Source organism: Fistularia commersonii, chromosome 26 (genome assembly GCF_037954325.1).
Source record: "Fistularia commersonii isolate RoL2024-O1a breed Wild chromosome 26, RoL_Fcom_v1.0, whole genome shotgun sequence".
Taxonomy (NCBI): domain Eukaryota; kingdom Metazoa; phylum Chordata; class Actinopteri; order Syngnathiformes; family Fistulariidae; genus Fistularia; species Fistularia commersonii.
Window position 1 is genome coordinate 3,623,341 of NC_141309.1, and position 23,099 is coordinate 3,646,439.

The 23,099-nt window shown below is 44.0% G+C and overlaps 1 protein-coding gene across 1 annotated transcript in view; it reads right to left on the minus strand.

Moving 5' to 3' along the window:
• Positions 1-418: 418 nt before the first annotated feature.
• Positions 419-23,099, minus strand: part of grid2 (glutamate receptor, ionotropic, delta 2) — a 498,322-nt gene continuing 475,641 nt past the window's right edge. The window contains exons 15-16 of the mRNA XM_086174064.1: positions 10,921-11,161; positions 419-1,597 (exon numbers count right to left, since the gene is read on the minus strand). Of these exons, the coding sequence (XP_086030190.1) occupies positions 1,139-1,597; positions 10,921-11,161 (700 nt within the window). The 3' untranslated portion in view covers positions 419-1,138. The remainder of the gene's footprint in view (positions 1,598-10,920; positions 11,162-23,099) is intronic.

A 23,099-nucleotide genomic window follows, 5' to 3' on the forward strand; every position in this document is an offset into this window, starting at 1 on the left:
TTTTTTTTAATTTGACTATTACTCTCAGAGTCCGATTAGAAGATCTCACCATGTTGAAAAGTTGAGAGTACAGTACATGTGAGATAAAAAGAAAAGGTCAGGTCTACATACAATCACTTACAGTTCTGTGGGCACTGGTGCAGTGCAGTGGAACCGATAAAGAGTCTTAAATGTGCATCGACGGGCGGTGGAGTAACTCTCAGTCCGATGCACTACAATGACGGGGGAAAGTTTTGAGACCGACATTTTTTTTCCTACGGCGCCGTATCGTCGCGCCGTCACGGCATTTCGTCAGTCATCTTGGATTTACTCGCTGTCGGATTTGAGTCGGGCCACTGTTCGGACTGCGCCCTGGCAATGATTTCACACGGGCACCACCGGAGAAGAGAAAAACAGAGCGTGGACTTCAGAATAGAGCGGGGAGGAAGAGTAGATCCGGCTGATGTCGAAGGATCATCCGAGAGAGCGCCTTCTCAAAACAACCGGGGGGCTTGTTGTGTATTTCCCCCAGGGGTGTGTCGCCATCTTGAAATGACTTCCCGTTAAACGCTAACTGGTTAGCGTGCCCTGGGAATTTTTTTCACGGCAAAAAAAAAACGAAATAAAAAAACCAACAAAACAAAGAAAAAACAGTCCGCTGCAAGTCGGGCCCCGGAGCTCCCAAGAACAGAGTTTGTTGTTTGGACTTGAACAGGAGTGGGATTTCAGGACTGAGATCACTTGAGGTAATCTCCTTGATATGAGCAGCCCCTGTGTCGTGAAACTTAAAAAATAAAATATTTATTAAAAAAAAAAAAAAAAAAAAAAAAAAAAATCCTATTTCGTATACACTCCCGACATAATCCCCCGAGCTATCGCAAGAACAACAACAGCAAAGCAAAGAATCGGGCCCCGCTCGACCCCTTCCCGCTGACAAGGTTATCAGGAGGATGAGAATACCCACACGGAGCTCAGCCTCTTTTTGCTCTACATAAACGGACAACCCTGGAAACACCCAAGCAGAAAGTGAAAACATAAAGATTCCTATGTACACGGATGTTCTGTTCCCCGAACCTTTCGGCCGGCCGCCCCATGACGGACTCTAATCGGCTCCTTCTTCCCCCTCCCCTCCGAACCGCACCGTTTCTCGAGGAACCGCTCATATGGAGGTGCCCCTGTCCGGGTCATTTCCATATCCAAAGTTAGGTCCCGGACCCGTGGGCTGGTAGGGGATGGAGGACATTGTTTTGATCGGGCTGCGGAAGAAGCCGCCGTTGGGGGCCCTCTGCCTGAAAGGGCCGACCCCACCAGTCCGATGGTCCTGGAGGCCGCCCCCGCCGCCGCTACCGAAACCAGCGGAAAATCCAGCGGCGGCTTTGGCGGACAGGCTGCGGCTGAGGGTCTGGATCTGCTCGGGGATGAAGGTGGTGGTCGTGATGTGCGTGTTGCGGAAATCACTGATCTGCTCGAGTGCCTGGCGTGCCGCCGGTAGGGCATCCATGTCAAGGGGGGTTAAATCGACGGAAGAGGTGGAGAACTGCTTATGGGGGCTTTCGTCCTCGGTGCACAAGCTGTTAACCCTGCGGTGTAGGTGTTCCAGGTCGATCTCCTTATCGTCCTACAAGTTGGGATGGAGAGGGAGTAGGATGGAGACCAGGTGCGAGGGATGGCGTTTCGACAGCATAGAGTTGAATGGAGAGGGACGAAAATAAAGGAGGAGGAATATCGTAGAGAAAACGCCCAAGAGGTGATTACAGAAATGATGGTTCGGGGAAAATAAAAAAAAAAATTAAAAAAAAAAAAAAAACGGGTGAGGAGAAACGAGATGGATCGAGATTGATAAAAGGAAGAAGAAAAAAAAGGAGGCAACAGATGAGAAGGGTATCGCGAATAAAAGAATAAGAAATAGGTGCATATCGTGTGTATATATATATGTTGCGGAGGAAGTAGACGGGGATGACGCCATCAATTCAAAATAAACGGGGAGAAAGATGGGAGGCGGGGAGGGCGTGTTAAACAGCGCAGGTGGGAACGCCAGGCCACGAAAACCAAAGCAGAGAGAACAACAAAAGAGATTCGAGGTGACGTGTTGAATTTTTTTTTTTTTTTTTTTTTTTTTTTTAGTGGTGGCGACATGGGTAACACAGAGTGGGGTAGCAAAAGAAAAGAAAAAGGAAGGGAAAGACGGGGAAAGATAGAAAGGCACACTGAGCTGTGTTCAGCATATCCAAAGAGAGGAACATACAAACACTTCTACAATGTTATTAAGGGAGTGCAAATCATCTGGAATACATGTAGAACACACACAGCATCCTCATGTTGTGTGCTTTTTTTGGGGACGGGGACGGGGGGGGGGAGATTCCAGAGTGCTGGGTTCACCAATGGGAAGATCGTATCATCTCCTCATCTCACTTCTTTTTTGTTTTTTTTTAACAAAAATAAACAAACAAACAAGAAAAAAAGAGCAAAACCAATGGAGCTAAAATTTACCAATAGCATCATGTGATGTCAAGTATTGCACATTTACTGTTTATTCCACCTAAAGGATACCACATTCAATAGCTTATGCTTTAACTTAACTTAACACACAGCTAACATGCAATATATTAGGTTTCTACATTCACATACTTAGCTTGTCTACAACTTAAAGGAAGGGTGACGTGTGATGCATTTACTGCACGTGCAAGGCGAGCGGGTCTGGGGCGCCGTTCGAGGCCAGGCCAGGGGAGGGGAAACAGGTGTCGGATAGAAACTATTTTTTATTATTTTTTTGTTTCGATCTATAAAATAACGGCCCTGTCCATGCACGCACACGTGCGCTTCTCTAGCTTGATGCAGGCGGTGAGGGTTGGATCGCGGCGAATTAATCGAGGTCATTAAGGGCCGAGAGGGCGGAACTGTTGGGTGAAGATAAACAGAGTATTGACAAAAAAAGGGGGTGGGGGTGCGTGTGTGTCACATCACTCGGGGTGCGGGGGTGGGGTGGGGGGTGGGAAGATAGATTTACTGACCGTGTCCTTTGGGTCTGGGGGTTCTGGAACAGGCCCTTGCCCTACTGTGTGTGGCTCATGGGCTGAGGGGGGGGATCAACAGTGGAACCCCTCGGTTGTCATCTAAGGAAGGGACATCACGAGGAGGGGGAGGACGGGGTCGGGGGAGGGAGGGAAGGGACGCTACGGTTTGTTGTGACACTATCATACACACCCTTGAGGTTTAGTAGGGATATCAGGGGATGCAGGGAGCTGTCGGTATTAAAGGGAATGAAGGAGCGTGAACGGGGAGTCACGGTGGTCGGTCTGTCCGCGAGAGACGACGCTGCAAGAAAGTCTCGCCAAGTTTATTTCTCTGGTTTCCATTGAAAACGTTTTGAAACCCCCTCACCCCCCCCGTCACCCCTCCCTAAATCCCCAAAAGACATGATATGCAGCAACTTACTGACTTTCTCCTTTAGTGATTCCGTCTTAAACCACTTGTGTTAACCTTTTACCAACCTCAAACTAGATAAACAACACCTGGGAAGACTTTGGTTCCTGCAGTGCGACTGAGAGGAGACGGGGCCGAGGGTTTTGCGGGGGGGCGGAGGAGGGGGAGTGTCCGACTTCAATGGGTTTTTCTCTCACTTTCTAAAACTGAAAAATGTTTTCTTGTATGAAAATGCCCACAGTAAACGGTTCCTGCACAGCGACTGACCTAAAGTAACACAAGTTTCAAATGACATCGAACGTAAAGTCCAACTAGATATTTTGCATCGTAAAGGCTCTATTTTGGTGAATCAAGTATTTCCTGCAGATATAACTCCGCAGAGCTGGTAGCTTTGACCGCCTGGTCAAAGACGACTCTCTCTAAAACAGAAACAGCATCCTCCGATGGCAGAAAGGCCTCATTACACACATCATCAGCCGGCACCGAGCCGAGATGCGTCGGTTATCTATTTTTTTTTCTCACATTTAATTTGAACCAAGGGCATTTCTGTCCGGTCAATTCCAAAGCCTGAACCTCGATCGTTTACATTTCATAAAGCGTCTATCATCGAGCATTACCGACCGATAACTCGTTTCCTATTGTATGTATAACCTTGAAGTGGGAGGCGAGGTGGTGAAGGTGGTCATTCTCATTTTGGGCGCGAGCTCGGCGGGGTTGCCGGGCTCGTAGGAGTGCTGCACGATCAGGGCGCAGGGAATGTCACAGCATGCCGGGGGCTGGTAATGGGTAGTTGCAGGGGCGGTGGCGTTGGAGGTGTTGGGGGTCTGGTTCTGGGTCGGACCGCCCAGGGCGAGGGGGTGCTCGTTGGGGCTATGAGGGCACGGATCCGCGGCTTGCCTCGCGGATGGGCCGTCCGCCTGCTTCTGGTTGTCAGTGTGCAAGAGACGGAAAGGGCGACGGGCGGAAGCGGCGGAGGAAGGGGCGTTTCGTACGAGTGTTTGGTTTCGCGCGCGGGTTTTTGAGGGAGCGTCGAAAACAAGCCCCCGCCGACACCGCCGCCGCCACCACCCCGAACAGCCAAATAGACAGGTGGTAGACAAACGGCAAACGTAGAAGGGATGAGAGACAGATGTGATCAGGCAGATGGAAGCATGATGAGGTAAGAGAGAAGGAGAGAAGTCAATTGGAGAGACAGACGGGTGGGAGGTGAGCGAGAAGAAAGACATGGCAGTCAGTCAGCACACACAGTTAAGCAGATTGTTCTGTGTCGTGTCCACAGAGAGACATTCACACCGCCGTTATGTACCTGGAAAGGGGAGATGTTTAAATGGCATTTTGTATTGCTCTCTCCCCCTCTCTCTCGCTACACCCCCTCAACACAGAGTACTTATCTACGAAAACAAAACAAACAAAACAAAAAAAAAAGCAGCATGAGAGTATTTGAGCTACAGTGACACAGATCATTCCGTAGAGTTAGGATGAGGAGGCGAGGCGTTCCCGCGTGGAGCCGACCGACGAATGCCGGCCCGGGACGCGGATACGCCGGGCACGCCCCGCGCTTCTCATGCTAAATCTAAATTAACTTTATGAGATATCAGACATGGTCAAAATCACAGATGTAATATCCGAGCGAAGAGTTCTGCCAATGAAAACCACCAGAATCTACCGTTTTTGTCCTTTTTGTCAAAGTCTCCGCATTCCACTGACAGAACTCTTTCATGCAGGCGTCTTAAAGATAAAGTGATATCGCTAACTTGTTTCCGCTGAGATCGGCTCGGCGAACAGGAAAAGGTTAATGGCCAGAGAGTAAACATACTGAAGTTTAGAATAGCCGGCAAACTAGTTTTAGGGGAAGTGCAAACAAAGACAGATACCCTAACGGTTTGGGGCCAACAATTGTGACCCAGTCCATCACAAACAATGTAGTACCGATGCAACGTGCCGCACGTATAAATATATATGTTTATGTAGATATACTGCTCAAAAAAAAAATCAAGGGAACACTTAAACAACACAATGTAACTCCAAGTCAATCACACTTGTGTGAAATCAAAATGCAACACTGATTAATCCTGACTTGTTTTAAGACTTGATTAATACATTTGATTTTCATCGATCATTTTTGTGTGATTTTGTTGTCAGCAAATTCATCTATGTATTTATTAAGTATGTATGAAGAATATTTCATTCATTCAGATCCAGGCTGTGTTATTTTAGTGTTCCCTTTATTTTTTGAGCAGTGTATATGTATATATGTACTCAATGTAAAATATTTTTGGGGGGAAATGTGATAGAACAATGTGAGATATTATCATAAATTGCCAAAATAGCCGAAGAGACATAGGCAACGGAGAGCTGAACAAACCTGCTTTTCAATGTTTGCTTAGGAACGATATACTTGCCAACCAAGTGAAAGTGTATATATTTGCGATTGAAATAAATGAAAATTTAAATCCAAAAAAATTAATCAAATACATTTTTTAAAATTGAAATTAAATTTAAAAATTAAATTAAAAAAAAATGATAAAAAAAATAGAAATAAAATAAACAACGTAAGCATGTCAGCACAAGCCATTCCCCAACACAATGCAAAGAAGCGCAGCACAGACATCGACAGGCAGCTCGAAGGAGGCGAACGCCGCTCGCAAAGCATTCCCGTGCTGAGCATGGATGTAAAGGCGTGTATGGGGATGTTTTTTAGAATACATAGGAAACACCAAAGACAGTAACACACACACACACACAGATTAGTTGTATTACAGTTTGACTGCGCGGTGGATTGTATGCGATTGAAAACATGTGCTGGAAAAGCGGAGGTCAGTGACGTCATTCACTTCTACTGAATGAGGTCGTCGGTATATGACGGCGTATGCTGAGTGAATTGACTTCATCTAAGAGGAGTAAATTATAATCTTAATAGTTGCTGGTGAGAGGATAAATGAAGGGGAATTCACAGGGGCTTATGAAATATGCTTTAAAACAAAGTGAACGAATGCATATTTTTCCATTGACGAACATCATGGCATGGCGTATCTGGCACGACATTCCAGCACTGATTTGAACACAAGCCGGTTTATGACTAAGGACATAACGGTGAGCAAACGATGGTGCGTATTCATGATGTATGTGCTCGTGTGTGTCTGAGTATTTCCCCGTTAGAGCTGCAAATCTGTAGCAGCTGTCCACCACGGAAGCAGCGAGGTGACTTTTTAAATACATATTATTGAAAATACATCTGTAAATGCAGTAACATGGCCGCAATTGCAACAGAGTCATAAGATTACACGGTAGCCGAATGAGGAGTAAACACATTTAAATGACTCCACATAGATTTCTGTGAGAAATGACTGGAAACTGTGTGCTGACCACCTTAACTTTGCTGAGATTTACATTAATCCAAGCGCCAAAAGTTGTGCTATGGATAGTTTTACGATGGTTGGATACTGAGAAAAAAGATGAACGCGTACGCATAAATTCTGATATTTTCCATCCTTGTGTCAACATCATGAAATTACCATTAATATTTTATTGGCTAATTTCAAGCTTAATTAAGGAATTGAACATTTCCTTTTTTTTTTTCAATTTTATCTAAGCTTTTATCCTACCTGCAGTAATTTCAGAGTCCATCAAAAGGCCCTGGCCCACACTTTGGATAACTGCTGAAAATATATATGGCTTAGATTGTAGCAGTAACTCAGTGTGAGGGAGGAGCAGCGTCTTTGTGCCAAGTCTGCACTCCCAGTGTGTGCTCTTAGCCCTGGTGTACCTCCAGCCAAGTTTTCTCATTCCACCCATGAGGCACGGGTCACCGGTCTTTCCCTGTTTTATGAGAAGCTTGCAAAAAGTCGTGGGTATATGCATGCTCTTTTTGACCCCTGTGCATCGCTCTCAAATGGAGCTCACATTTATTGTGACAGTAAGAGGCCAACCGGCGCAAAGTGTCATTGAAAGTGACAGAGGGCAACGCACTTGAATCTTCAGAAAGTAGGGTGGCATAGAATGGACGCAGCCTTTGGGCCATACTGCAATCAAGACAGTTTTTTGGTCAATAAAATGCAAAATGTACATATTTTTCTGCAGCAATGAGATGTTCGGAATAGAATTTTTCAGTTTCCTCCGTCGAGCCAAGTCATTCTGAACTTTTTCGCTCGTTTTCGGACGCCCTCTAAAGGAAAATGTAAATTAAAATTTCTAACTAACTGAAAAAAAGCCTTTTTTTTATTGATCTGATCCAAGAATAATCGATCGCAGTTATCGCCGCTCTTGCCGGGTGAAGGTTAAATGTCAAGGGTCGTAAAAAAATCACGGCTGATTGAGTTAACCGCAGTCTCACCATGGAAACACTATTCAAACAGTCCCTTTCAATACCAATTTGTTTTCTGCGCTGTTAGCATTGTATTAATTAAACATTAGACTTCCACACAAAATCATTAGCCCGATCTCCGCCGGAATGCACACAGGAACAAAAGCGGCATATGCAAAACCGTGAACAAGATCTAGAAAAGTAATCAAAGGTTACCGCAGCCTAAATCCCTGCTGCTTCCTCGGCTCACAGTCGCGAATCCACTCCAGCGCTCGGTCAGGGGCTGATTCCACTGACTGCTCTGCGTGGCTAATAAAGATTGTCGTGGTGGCACTCGAGTGTGCTGCAGGTGAACCATACTGTGCCTAACATGACTTCTGAGTTCAGCCGAAGGTTGAGTTTCTTTGTGGTTGCTCGCTGACGGACATGCCCACTGGTCTGACCGACAGATGAAAGCTAGAATGTAAGCAGGGCGCCGTAGGTAGGAGGATAAGGCTGGTGCGTTTGTGGGTGTGCGTGCAGAACAAAAAAGAAGAAAAAAAAAAAAGAGCACTGTTGTGCAGTGGTACCCATGCTAATGGGAAGCATCACGGCTGCGGAAGCTCCTTTAACCGATGTTATTAAAATTAATATATTTAAAGGTCAACCCCAGGTGGTGAGGTTGCCAGCGGGGCTTCACCCATGACTTCCCCCTTTTCAGCTTTCATTCACTCGTCGCACCGAGAGAGATATGGGCTCGAGTTACCTTCCGTGTTTACGTGAGGGGTCAATATTTAATTGGTTTGACATCATTTGCCGATGAAGGCTTATCGCAGATGATCGAATTGAGGTCGGCCCGCAGTCACGACTTGTTGCTCTGTTCCCAATGTCGCTTGCGGGTGGTTGAAAGGTACGCTTTTTTCCAAAATGGTGTGTTTGCAGCTTTAACAGACCAGGGCGTTCCTTCACACCCGGAAGTGAAGTGAAGGTTTGCAAAGGCTGCGTAAACACTAAAAAGTTGATCGTCGTTGTTATTTTCATTGACTAATCATTCCAGGATAGCAACTACAGGGAGTCACATCCTTCAAGCCGCAAATGTTGATTTTTCCTGCCATAAAAAAAAGATTTTTTTTTTTTTTTGCAATTTTTTTTTTATTTTACTAAGTGGGGCATAATTTTTCAATCATATAATAATAAAAAGGAATTTGATGATTGCAGTAATATAGGCTGTATTAACTCCCACGACATGTTTTAAATTGCCGGGGTTCAACCAGCAGGTGCTTGCTTCGTAATGGCAAACTTATCCCTCGGAGACTTTTAAAGACTCAACTTTTTTCCTCTCCAAATGAGTTTGCAGATCATCAGCGTTATCAGCCTTTCATCACGAAACGTACATCATCCTTCCTGTGGTCACAATTTCCATTACGGTCGCTTATCTTTTTCTAATTTGCTCTCGCAAACCTAAATTAGCATGAACCCAAAGATTGAGGGCATCAAACTTGTTGCTGGCTGAGGGAGTTATGGCGATATATAGACCTAATGGCATTATGGTCAGCGTTTCCTTCATCTGGATCTCCATTTCGGTCATGGCATGTGTGATATATTACAGATTTCTATAAACGGCCCATTTCTGATTAGCTTAAATTGCCTCTATATCACCAGGGAAGTTGAATCATAGCCTCATAACCTGATGGCCACGGAAGCCATCAACCACTAGTTAACTGCCAACCTGTCTTGAACAAATAACCTGAACTGTTTGGAAAAGGCAGTGAAGAAACTCTGCTTGTTGGCAGAAATGTGCCGCGTCATTTCTCAGACTAATTCGGCATCGGTGTGAAATCGCTCGAACCGAACGTAAACATTATTTCACACTTAATTTAAATTTCTTCTTGCTTACCAATGGCATGTCACGCACCGTTTAAGATTACATTTATCGAGTTAGAGGTCTACCCTCGGCGGTACGGCGGTGTTGTCTTCAGGTTAGTTTGGAGGTTGACCTTGTCGTGGGTTTAGATGGTTCACGAATTCCAAATTGGTTTAAACGGATTAAGAAAATCGACAGAAGGGTTAGCCAATTGTCGGTACAAATGGAGCGGGGTTGTAAAATGACGGACCTACCGCCGATTTGCGGTATTTATCGCAGGGCAATATGTAACCAGGAGTCTCTCCGATTGCCAGAAACGATATCCCTGCCGATGCGATCAACCACGTTTAGCCCGAATGGATTTTCGTCGCTCTGAGGCGGTGGTGCCACAGCGGAGAAAACTTGAATAAATACCCTGCATTTGGGGGCTGTTGACTCCTCTCTGGTCAAAGTACATTGCAGCATTCAAACAGGCCCGCAGGCTGTTCTTTTAAAGATCCCAGGAGTTCCCTGTTGATATGGACGCAACTGCCATTTCCAGGATGGCAGATACTTACAGAGATCGGACGGTTGTGTAAGTGTGTGTGTGTGTGTGTGTGTGTGTGTGTTACAGATGCGAGTTGGCCCGCCATATCTCTCCTGTTGGCAGCTCTACCGGTTAGTGCGCACGATGAATATCCACCTGGGAGCACCATATTGCATCATATTTAATGCTTCATTTGGCACGTATGAATAGGGGAGCCTTTAGATTAAGTATAAGGGTTAATGAGTAAAATATAAGCAAAAATAAACACTATATCTTATCCAGCTTAAATGCTGCTTAATTGATTATTACCATCGCTCATATTGCTTTTTGTGCCTGATTTTTTTGTTTATTAATGAATTTGATAGCGCACAAGAATTATGGAAAAGATCAAGAATAAAGAAAAATAAATAATAACTGAATATCGCAGAAGAGCACTGGGAGATGGTAATCCTGACACGAATGTGATATCTTTAAAACAGCTCATATTCACCCAGAGAGCTATTTAAACACGAAGCTACATCAGTCAAGATTAATATGTACGCGATAAACTCTGTTGACGCGATCGCGTATGCCTGAAATTCAAATGAACTTCACGGGGTCGGAGGTCTGACGGTGCCCTAAGGATTCTTCGTAAACATAGAAAAGTCTGGAAACGGAAATAGTTTCATCGCGCGCCGGTAATAGCACGTTGAGATGACTTACTGAGAATAAAAAGGTTTTGAAACTCGGATATAGGTCATCTTTAAAGCTTTCTTATTTTCCTGTTGGAGGGCTTCAATCTACTCTCGCCCATATGTCTGTGCCGATCCATCTGTCTTCCTTTGAGCTACCAATCAGTCTTCCTACCTCCTTCGAGGGGACCCTGGATCCCTTCCTCCGCGACCACCAGCTTTCCACCATGGCTATGAGGCAGGAGAGCACCACGCCGGCTGCCAGAACGCAGAAGACCCCGGCGAAGCTGTGGATGTCCAACGCGTTGGTGCGCTGGCGCGTCTGGACCGAGTTGTAGAGGTCGCAGGGGCTGTCCTTCGGCCACCACTTCAGTTTAAGGATATCCATGTCACCATTCTGTTGGAGCTCCAGTATTCTAGTGGGGGAGAAAAACAAAAAGCGATAAGATTCAAAGATTCAAAGAATCAAAGATTCAGGGATTCAAAGATTCAAAGATTCATTACATTACATTACATTACATTTGGCAGACGCTTTTATCCAAAGCGACTTACAAGAGAGGACAAAAGCACTGCAAATAACACTTGCAAATACAAGATGCACAGGAAATATACAGAACAGTAAGCTGGGGTTAGTTTTTTTTTTTTTTTTTTTAGGACAAAGACGTACACAAACGTACACTCACACACACACACACACTGCATAGCCTAACTTGGTGCCTAACCTGATCTGGGGGCACCTCAAGCATCAAGACACCTCAAGATTCAAAGATTCAAAGCGTTTACTGTCACATTTAGAGTGTAGAAATGTGTTTCCCTGTTCAGTGAAATTCCTTCTTTGCTGTCCGTCGTGCATTTGGGTATGTGGTGGTAGGAAGAGTGTAAACATTATTATAAATATGATTATAATTATGAATACAGCTTATGCATACGTGTGTGAGTGCGTGTGTGTGCTTATACAGTAACACGAGCTTCAAGGAAACACTGGGCGTGGAAGCCAATACTGACATCGGAGAGAGTGTCGTAGGAATCGGTCAGATTCCTTCAAAGATTCATGGGAAAACATTTAAAAAACTGGCACCGTTGCATCTTTGCTTGACACTGCTATGAACCTTTTCTCCCATTTGAGGGCAGTGTTGGTCTGTCTAACTCCCCCCTGGCCCCCCCCGCCGATCCCTGACAACCATATTGGGCTGTCAAACTCATTGTGGCTAACATTAATATGTCTTGCAGCACAGCACAGTGAGAGCACACTGCCACAATGTCATTATGCAGCCTAGCTTTGGTTTCACGATTGATGGCTTCAGAGAGGATACAGCTCAGAGGTTGATGGAGTCCCTCTGTTAGCCTTCAGCTTACGATGTAACTGGGTCGTTCGTTTTCGTTTGGGAGGAAAGATACAGACGCGCACAAACAGACAAGCATTCAAAGGCTCTGTTGGCTTTTGGCTGTAGCGGAGGTGATCTGCGACGGAGGTGAGAGGAGCACGGGGAGAGGGAGAGACAAAACACGAAAAGGGCAAAATGCGAACGTGTGTGTGTGTGTGTGTGTGTGTTTATGCGTCTGCCTCACTGACAGACAGTGAGCACAAGCAGATGCCAAACCCATCACACACACTCACCCCTCACCCCCCCCCCCCCCCACACCTTAAATGTGTGTGTGCATGTTTACGCAGAACTTTAACTGGAGTCAAAAAATTGTTTACATTAAGAATGATGCCATTATCTGCAGAACACCCTGGGAGCAAAATCTGCAACCTCAATGAAAACATGCTGACATCAGTGACTGCGCTCATCACTCATCTCCATATTTCCTCTTACACCAGACGACACAAAATGGACCGAAATCAAGAAATGCAAATGAGCCCTGCAGACAGTTTACATAATTAATTTCCCTCACAATAGCGAGGAAAAACACGTCTGATTTCAATGTAAATCAGCTCAACAGGCTCAGCATATTGCTTCATAACCACAACTCCCCCAGACAGGAATAGCGTCCTTTTACTTTTCGGGGCCCGACCTGGCTGGCGGGTCTGAGGAGCAATTTAGCTCTGAGGCCGAGACACACGCAGAGATAGTAATTGATCAGACATGAAGGGGAAGAAGAGAGAAAAGAAGCGACGGCCGAAAACAAAAAAACCGTGCACGCATCAAAACGACGTTTCAAGCAACAATGGCTCAACCAACAGGACCTCCCATGCCATTGTGGGATTTTTCGGCTTAGATGGGTGCAGATTAGTGCCGAGATTAGACAGGGCTTCACAGGATCCGGTCAAAATGAATTAAAAATCGACAACTATGAGCTGTATATGTAGCTGGAGCTGCGGCCGCCGTGCATGCGTTCGCAGGTTTGTGCAATCACAGCTGCACGGCGTCCTTTATGGCGGCGAGTCCTGCTGTGTTTTTCTTTAAATGCTGATTTCAGACAACACACCGACTCGTGTTTTTGACCGAGCCATCCCTTGAATGTTCTGGGAGAGTGACGCCTAAAAAAAGCAGCTTACCGGTGCACGAAGTGCATGCTGTTGATGTGCGCATTAAAACAGCATCCCTTTGAGCTTTATGACTACATTAAAGAAAAATCACAGTTTCCGAGTTTACAAGTGTTTTCAAGACACACACACGCACGCACACACAGTCCCAACCTGTATCATATCTTTTTTAAAATTTTTCTAGCTGTTTTTTTTCGAATCCTGCAAACCACTTAACTCTCTTCCCCTCACGTGTCCCCTCAGATTTTAGAAAAAGCATTTCCTTTGGTTGGATTGTTTGCTTTATTATTGCAAAAATGATAGAAAAGTCAAATGAGCATGTTGTTTTCGTGTTTAATCCAAGTTAATATATGAGCTGTTGCTTTTTTTTTTTTTTTTTTTTTGGCGAGGAAGGATTCCTGCTGACCTTTCCGTCAAAGCAAAGTGAGACGACAAAGGTAGAAGACAGAAGAATGAAGTTAAAAGATCAATACAACATTGGTTTAATATTCACATTTGGAAAATCCAAAGAAAACTCAAAGGGAATTTAAAATACATCAAATCATTCATTCATTCATTCAAACATCCATCCATCCTGTACTCAGGGTTGCTGTCATCGGGCGAGCGGCGGGGTTCACCTTGGCCTGGTCACCGCTCCATTGCAGGGTCACAAAAAGCGACACACAACCATTCACTCTCATTAACAAGTCATATAGAGACATAGCCATTCACCCTCTTATTCACATATCATAAAGACAATTCAAAAATCTGGACCGTGTCGGGTGTCCAATGAGCCTCCTGCATGTTTTTGTACTGTGGGAGCAAACACACGCAGACGCGTGGGGGGAGAACATGCAAACTCCATCCATCCATCGATCGTCTACCGCTTATCCTGCACTCAGGGTCGCGAGGGGGAAATGCTTAAACCTATCGCAGCTGTCATTGGGAGAGAGGCGGGGCTCATCCTGGATTGGTCGATCGCATCGCTGCATATACTGACAGACAACCGTTCACTCACTTATTTATTCGGCGCAATTTTCCCATTTTTTTTTTCCCAATTAACATGCAGACATGGGGAGAACATGCATCCATCCATTCAAATAAAAAAGGGAATCAATTACATGATCATTCTCTTTAAAAATGGCAGCGCAATAACAAATAAACATGTTACTGTTCATACACATTTCTGGTAAGCATCTGAGGAAGAGCCTGTTTTGTTTGTAGCGTCATGCATGCAAGTTTTTGGTGTCGTAAATTAAAGAAAAATGTATAAGTAAATCATCTTTTCTTTTTGGAGCACTTTTGGTGTGTGGATTTTTTTTTTCAAAACTACCTAGACAACAACATATACAGTTAGACAACTCATTCGGATTTTCACAATTTTTTTTCCAATTAACCTGCTACATGTTTTTGAACTGTGGGAGGAAACCGGAGAACCTGCAGACATGACGAGAACATGCAAACTCCATCCATTCGAATAAAAAAGGGAATCAATCACATGATAATGCCCTTTAAAAATGGCGCCACAATTAAAAATGAACATGTTATTATTAACAAACATCTCCGGTAAGCATTTGAGGAAGAGCCTGTTTTGCCCGTAGCGTCATGCATGCAAATTTTTGGAAATAAAAAAATTTAAAAAAAGTATAAATGAATCATCTTTTCTTTTTGGAGTACTTTTGGTGTGTGTGTGTGTGGTTTTTTTTTTTTTTTTTCCAAAACTACACATAACCCCATATACAGTCAGACGACTCGCTCACTCATTCAGGGCGATTTTCACAATTTTTTTTTTTGGACTGTAGGAGGAAACCGGAGAACCCTCACATCTGGGGAGAACATGTAAACTCCACACAGAAAGGTCCTCTTGTTGGAATCGGACCAGGATCCTTTGTTTCCATGAGGCCGAAACGCTAACCACTGTAGCCCCATGCAAACTCCATTTTAGATACATCGCAGTGGAGTCCAGAATCCAGAGGTGACGGTCGGGAGCGTCTCGTAGGTCTTTGGTAGGGAACTCCATTGTTGAATGGGTGTACGATGTTGTGCTTGATGTGTGACACTAACCTGCGCTTTTAGTTGGTGTAATACGGGGATGCGGCTCCGTGAAAGACCCCCAGTTGGGTTTCCCCTGTTCCTTGACTGTTCAATTAAAACCCTCTTCTTAAGAGCACAATCCTGAGAGCAAGTTATCCATGACTCTGATTGCTACTTTGCTAAACCCCAGCTCATCACAATATTTATACAAGTGGTTCTTAACCCGGATTTGATCGAATCGGGGTTCGGCGGAGGTCAAGAAACACACCCGACTCCTATAATTGGTGATGAGACGCCCCGCTTTGCCATCACTGGCTGCAGGTTTTCACGCTACATAGCTTAGCTTATCTGTGCTGCAGGGATTTTGGTGCACTCAGTAGTCAACTTGTGATTTCTTTCTTAATATTCTAATCTCTTCATACTAATTAAGAAAGCGGCCAGATGAAAATGTACGATATGGATTCACATGTATAATGGAGCGTGTTGGGGGTCAACATCCTAACTGCATGATTTGCAACGCCTAGTTGAGCAATTCTATTCTAGCACCTGCAAAACTAAGGGGACGCTTCCTGAGTCTGCGTGGAGATGGTGAATACAAGAACACTACGCTTGCTGAATTCAAGGTGACGAGAGCCAGATCGGATGAAAAGGCTACACTGCATGGTCTTGTACCCGTCAAAAAAACAATCCTCGACCCAATAAAGAAGGGTGTGGTGAATGCTCGTACGAAACCGGTGGGGTTCAGTACCTCAAACTAGGTTAAGAACCACTGATTATATACATATATACACTGCTCAAAAAAATAAAGGGAACACTTAAAAAACACATCCTAGATCTAAATGAATGAAATATTCTTATGAAATACTTTGCTCTTTACACAGTTGAATGTGCTGACAACAAAATCACACAAAAATGATCAATGGAAATCAATTGTATCAACCATGGAGGTCTGGATTAGGAATCACACTCCAAATTAAAGTGTAAAAACAAACTCCAGGCTGATCCAACTTTGATGTAATGTCCTTAAAACAAGTCAAAATGAATCTGTGTTGCTTCCTGAGTGGACACTATGATTTCACAGAAGTGTGATTGACTTGGAGTTACATTGTGTTGTTCAAGTGTTCCCTTTATTTTTTTGAGCAGTATATGTAGAAATATGGAAAAAATTGAAGTAGTGGTTCTCGCTTCTGTTGGTTACTTGTGGACCCTGAGAGAGTTCTTGGTTGTATATCACCGTGTGACATACGAATGTTTGTTTATCTCTATGTGTGACGACTGGTGCAGGGGGAACCCCGCCTTTCGCCCAATGATAGCTGGGATGGGCTCCGGCACCCCTGATGCGGGAAACGCTGCAGATAATGACTGATTCAATATATGTACGTGTAGTATTCGGAAGGTGAAGAACGTCATCGTCTTTGTGGGAGAACAAAGTGTCACTCATTTTATTTTTTAACCAGACAAAAGTGGTTATCAGAGTTTTTCATTTATCTGTAGCCCGTGACTGACAGCGGGATGAAAGACCACTGCGAGCCGCCTGACAAAAACATGGGATGAGTCAAAGGTTTCCTGCAGCAACACCATCTGTCTCTCTAATTTGACTCTTGCCGTCTCACCGGGAAAAATACAACTTTGCTCGAAAAATAAAGGGGCGCGCGCATTTTTGTACGGAGACAAATGTGTGCGGCCTCACGCCGACAAATACGGCAATGTGTTTGCGCGAATGGGAAAGGCTGACACACACATGCACGCATGCAAAAAAAAAAAAAAAAGGAATAATTTGGCAAGGCACATTCCACAAACAAGAGCAATCTGACACGGGGCGAGAAATAACTGATTAAAATGTGTCGCGGTCTTCGTGTCCTTATTACAGATCCAATTTATTACCTGACGTCTGATAGATTTCACAGTAACAACTGCCAGCTTACTTTGTTTTACTGTTAATTAAGACTTATGAATATTTAGAATTTCTTTGTGAGGATTAGTGCACTTTTATTTGTTTATTTTTTTTACTTCACGCACCATATGATTGGTCAGTACAGTTCAGGAAGTAACGCCAAACACAGAAAGACCATCTAAAATAACATTATGGTATACAGGACTGTCTCAGAAATATATTATATATTATTATATTATTATTTTATATTATTATTAATTTATTTATTAATATTATATCTCTCCTAAATCTTCTGCTCCTCCCACAAATGCAGCATTAATATTGTCATTAATTGTCATTAATATAGATATATTTATCACTCACAACTGAATAAGGCAGTTCATCTTTACAGGACTGTCTCAGAAAATTAGAATATTGTAATAAAGTTCTTTATCTTCTGTAATGCGATTAAAAAAACAAAAATTACTTTTTCATGATATTCTAACATTTTGAGAAAGGATTTTTGACTTTTCTTAAGATTTAAGCCATAATCAGCAATAATAAAATAATAAAAGGCTTGCAATATTTCAGTTGATTTGTAATGAATCTAGAATGTATGACATTTTTGTGTATTGTAATTGCATTACAGAAGATAAAGAACTTTATCACAATATTCTAATTTTCTGAGACAGTCCTGTAAAGAAGGAACTGCCGGATTCAGTTGTGAGTGATAAATAAATCTATATTAATGACAATTAATGATAACATTAATGCTGCATTTGTAGGAGGATTTAGGAGAGATATAATAACAGAAACATTGGCTTTTTGCAAGTTCGTGTGTGGACTTACAAACGTAAGTCGCAGCCGGGTGTCTGTTTCTGGGTATCGTGCCCGCTTTTGCATGCCCGGGTCTCCCTGCCACAGTGAGCATGTGCAGGAAACAGCTGGTGTGCCGTGAGTCGCATTAACACCGTGTGTAATGAGTCATCACCTTGCTTTAAGATCACTGACTTTGACTGAGGGGATCTATAATGACTTTAATACTCCCACTGGCTGTTAAAGGGAAATGAGTAAGGGTTGCTCGTGTGTTGGCGAGCAACGGTCGGGAGCCGCCGTGTGTTTTTATCTGTGTGTTTGCTCGCCGTCTCTGCTTCCCCGCTTTCCCCGCAGTGGCCATTACTGTGTGGACGGGATGTTGCCATAGCAACGCTACGGCAGCAGCCTTGATGGCAGAGTGATCACATATTATTATCATAACAATCAAGCTGAAATAAGAATGCCAGATGAAAAAAAACTATATACATATATATATATATATATATAAAGGTGACTGACGAATGACAAAGTGACACAGGAAGAATTACGGCTGGGTCACATATGTGTAGTCGTGACAAAGTTTGTAAGGAAGTCATCTTAACACATGATGCATTCTGCTCTTGACGTTTAAATGTTCTTTTCCTCTAATATCTATCTTTGAGAGGGTTCTACTTGAGTGTGAGGGCATTTACGGTGGAATATGTCAGCCGTTGAAGCAAAGCTCATTGGTATGGCAGTCAGAGTGCATACTCAGCCAAAGCGACAGCACTCGGTCACACTGACGCCTCCTTCAGCGAGCGTGCCCGGGCACTTCATGCACCGAGGTGCTCCTCACGCGTCCTCAGCTGTGCATCTCTGATGTTGACTTGTGTTTCGGCCCATCTCGTGCGCTTTCACGAGGTACCCTGATCCAATTACATCTCACTTCTCAATAGAGGGCTGTCTCACCAGATGGGCAATTATTATTATTATCATTGCTACATTTGGGCATGATCAGTAATGCTAAAATGCCCATAATATTATCATTTTGCATCCATCATGGCCCACCCAAGGACTAAGCCTTAAGAGTGAGAGCTGTAGTTCAGGGTTGCAATAGAAAAAATAAAGGTGCCCACAGGAAACAAATAATCATAATAGGCATAATAACATGCTCACGTTGTACGCTAATCAAAATTAACAACGATATTAATCAGATTTTTGCAGCCGTAACAAACATACCCGATAGCCTGACAGGTGCTTTTCAGTCTGATGATGTAATGCGGAATCAGAATCAGAAAAAAATCTTTAATTTGTCCCCGGGGGGGAAATTGGGAGCGGCATCAAATTATAAACATCAATAAATAATTGGGTGAATATTTGTATGCTATATGTGAAATAAATACTGTACAGAATTGCAAAAACTGGTACTAAAGACTGTGAAGAAAGCTGCGCTCTGCATGTATATAATAAACATATCATGAGCGGCATTGCACGGGGGCTGGTATGGCGAGGAGGGGTTTGCAGGGTTGCAGGAATTGAGGAATTGGACAGCTCTGGGGACAAAGGTTGCCCTTCTCCTCTGAGTTTCGGGACGAGAGAGAGTTCAAACGAAACGTTTAATTTAGGAACAGCTTCCTGTCCGTTACATGTGGAAGTGGGCTGATGTGCGCCGCAATGCCGGGCTCACACCCGATGCTGCCTGATCGCAGCGTTCACACACACACACACACAGCCGTTCTGCCCTTCCACCGCTGTCTGGCCACCTGTAATCTGACATGGAGTTTGTCCTTCATTGCAACTGTTGAGCTTCCCTAATTACGTTTTCCCCAATGTCTCCAAATACGTGGAACGGCTAATTTCTAGGATCTTCTGGCAGCGTGGGGGCATAAACCTTTTTTATTTCGCTTTGAAAGTGAAAGCCTCCCGACGTGCAGCCCTTGCACTCAAATATCCCCTATTTGAACTTCAGATTTTCTCCGCTCATGCTCAAAATACACGCTTTTCACTCGGATTTACTGTGGCTTCTACCGCTTTCCCGTACCTCACCTTGGGTCTCGGGCTACCTCTGAACACCGGCAGAAAGTCAGCTCCTGGTTTTTTGTGAAACAATGCAGTTAAAAAGCTCCACAAACAGAATAACGGGAGTTTTCCTGAACAATTAAGAAGGCAGCACTTTTACACCACCAACAATAAGGCTGTCCGTAAGACAACATATGCTAATGTGCACCGTCGAGGTCATGCAGCTCCACTAACTCCAAATTAAAGCCTAGCTTAAAGTCCGCCGTGCATCGAGCGATATCTCAATCTGTAGCTGCAAAGTGTTGCCGCTCGCCGCCTCGAAACCTAAACTAAGGCTACTCATGTGGTAAAGTGCAGTCATTCCAGTGTTATTAGCTCAATGCTCCATAAACGGGATCCGCCTCGCCACGATCTACATGCCGAAGGCATGGAAGTATGTGTTTAGCGCTGACCTTACGAGAGGTATTAATGGCGAGACCACAAGAGGGAGAGCCTTTGTTTCGCCGTAACTTTTTACTGCCTCCTTGGCTGTTATTGAGAAAACGGACAGTCCGTAGACTTATTTGGATAGGATGCGTGTCAAAAGCAGGGAGCTGAACATGTTGCAAAAATTGCTCAATGCACTTATTTATGCAAGTGTGATTCTTTATTGAATCACATAAGTCAAATGTCTTTTTCACACTGCAACAGTCAACATAGTATTTTTTACTTTCGGAAATGTACAGCAGCGTTTACAACTGATGGGCATTAGGGTATTCCAAAAAGTAAAGTGGGACACTTTTAAGCCTGTTTGTGTTTGGTGGCCAGACAGAAGATGGCGACGGAGGTTTAGATAGCTCCATGAGGACGGACGTGATTACTGTGATGATAGATGCGACGACAAAATCTCGCTACCTGGACGATTCGAGAGTAAACGCTGTGGGTTTTTTAAAAAGCGAGCGCAGATCGGTTCGAAAACGATATGAATAGGTGATTCTCTCAAACCGTAACATCGCACTCGTGCACAAAGCGAAATAATACCCATGCACTTTATCATGAAAGGATGCTTTGATTTGTTTGGTTTAAAGTCTTTTCAAAACTCTGCTTTAAGTATGTTAAGAAGGGAAGATTTCTGGTTCTGTATTTGCCTATACTTGAACGCTACACCTATTAGAAGCGTTTTCAATCTGCAGCTGCGAGACAGACGCTTGAAAGATTTCACACTATGTTATCGCACTGTATTCGGGGTATAAGGGGGTGTCTTCTCGACTAAATAAGGATGGAGAAGCATTTCCGGCACCTTCATAAAGTGAGATTTCAAAGGCTGTTTTCCGAGCTCCTGGCAGTCTCATCATTTAGATGGTGCTCGACAACACCCTCTTGAAATATGATGGCCATTAGCTTCTACAGCGTGGGAAAAAAAAAAAATCTCAATTATCTTCCCTTTCTATGGTATTTAAGTCAATACGGGGGTGTCGATCCTGCAGTCCTCACCCGCCTCACCCATTAGGCAGCTCTGGTCCCTTGTTAACCTTTTCCACAGCATTACGTCTTTGCGGCTCTGGACGGTTAAAAATGCAGAGGAGCGGCAGCTCCGCGGTCAAGCGTAATCCGACGTAGTTCAGAGATTTTCGAGACGCGCTCGTCAGATATCATGGCTGTATCTGCGAGAGGCGTCAAGGCGTGGGTAGAAAAACACGGAACATTTTATTGCCTCGGCAGAACAGCGAAGCAATTGTGCGGCAACTACAGCAGCCTTGCTGTCACCTCTATACGAAACTCAATTCGAAGTTGGGCGCAGTGAAGGAAAGAGGTCATAGGTAGGTGAGACGTAGAGAAAGACAAGGAGATATAAGTGGATGAGTTAAAGTATGAAGCAAGAGTAAACAGAGCGGGGAAATCATAGGGTGTTTTTTTTGCTTGAATGGACGGTTGAAATGAAACAATGCAGAGAAAGTTACTAAATCACTCTCAGAAATGCAAAGGAGACGTGATAGGACCTACACGAAGGGTGGATGAACAGGAGAAGCACGTCAAAGGAAATGAGGAGAGAGGGGCAGATGGGGGCGGATGAGAGACAGAGTTGTTATGCTAAAATGACTTTGTAGCTGTGAAATGACCGTTGGCTGTCAGCTTCATAAATGAGAACAACACCGGGTTGACAGCTCCACGACCGGCTCGACGCAGAGCTGACAACCTCGGAGGTCCTCTCCACATCCTCCCTGCCCTCAGACTCAGGAAAACATGATGTAAAATAATGGATAATAAAGTCGAAAAGGGCGACTAAAGCACTCTAAGTCATTGATTTCACGACTGCGGGGTTCAGAGCCTAGAACCCAAGTGCAAGAGAGCCTTGAACAAGTATAGTGTTTAAAGCGAATTGATTTGGAATCCCAATACTGGGCCATTGCTGGTGTAACAATCACTCTCCTTGGGCAAGATGAGGGAATTTCCAAGTCAAGTTCAAGCACCCGGCAAACGTCCCTCTGAAGTATCTTAAAAAGTCGACCCATCACCACAAGTTCAGATGCAATTCACAGGTTTATTGACCCGTCATTGATTTTAAGAGAATTCGCTTTGAGAGAATACAGCAAAGCAAAAAGAATCCTTATTTTGTTATTCACGAGTTTTGCGCGGAGCATACGAACACAACGGCACCGACCGCTCTGCACACACACCTCACCTCTTTACCCTAAAGTATTTCAGTAAAAAATGAACATCCAGTCAGGAACGTAGTGACTCGCAGCTGCACATCAGTAATGACAGGTTCCCATTATTTGTATCAACGCTTTCCCTCAGGAACCGAAGGACATCGGTTTGTTTGCTTTTGCAGCATACGACCCGATGGGATACCATCGGTGATGTGTTCAACTGTGCCAAACAACAATCAAATAGCGGACCTGCAACAGTTAACTCTTGCAATTAAGGACTTTATTGAGACACAAGTAAGAAGAACAACAAGTTTTGGTACACATTGATTGTTTCATTTGCAGCTCTCAGGTTCCAGTTTCTTAGGTTTTGCCAGGAAATGTCTATTTCCTCACATCGGAGAAAACATTATTCGGCGATACCGAGTGTCGTGCTGCCACGGCCCGTCAAGCTGAAGCAGCACAAACAAGAAATAGAAGTCAAACGGTAATTAACCATCATTAACACCCCTAGAGACGGAGACACACATTAATAAAGA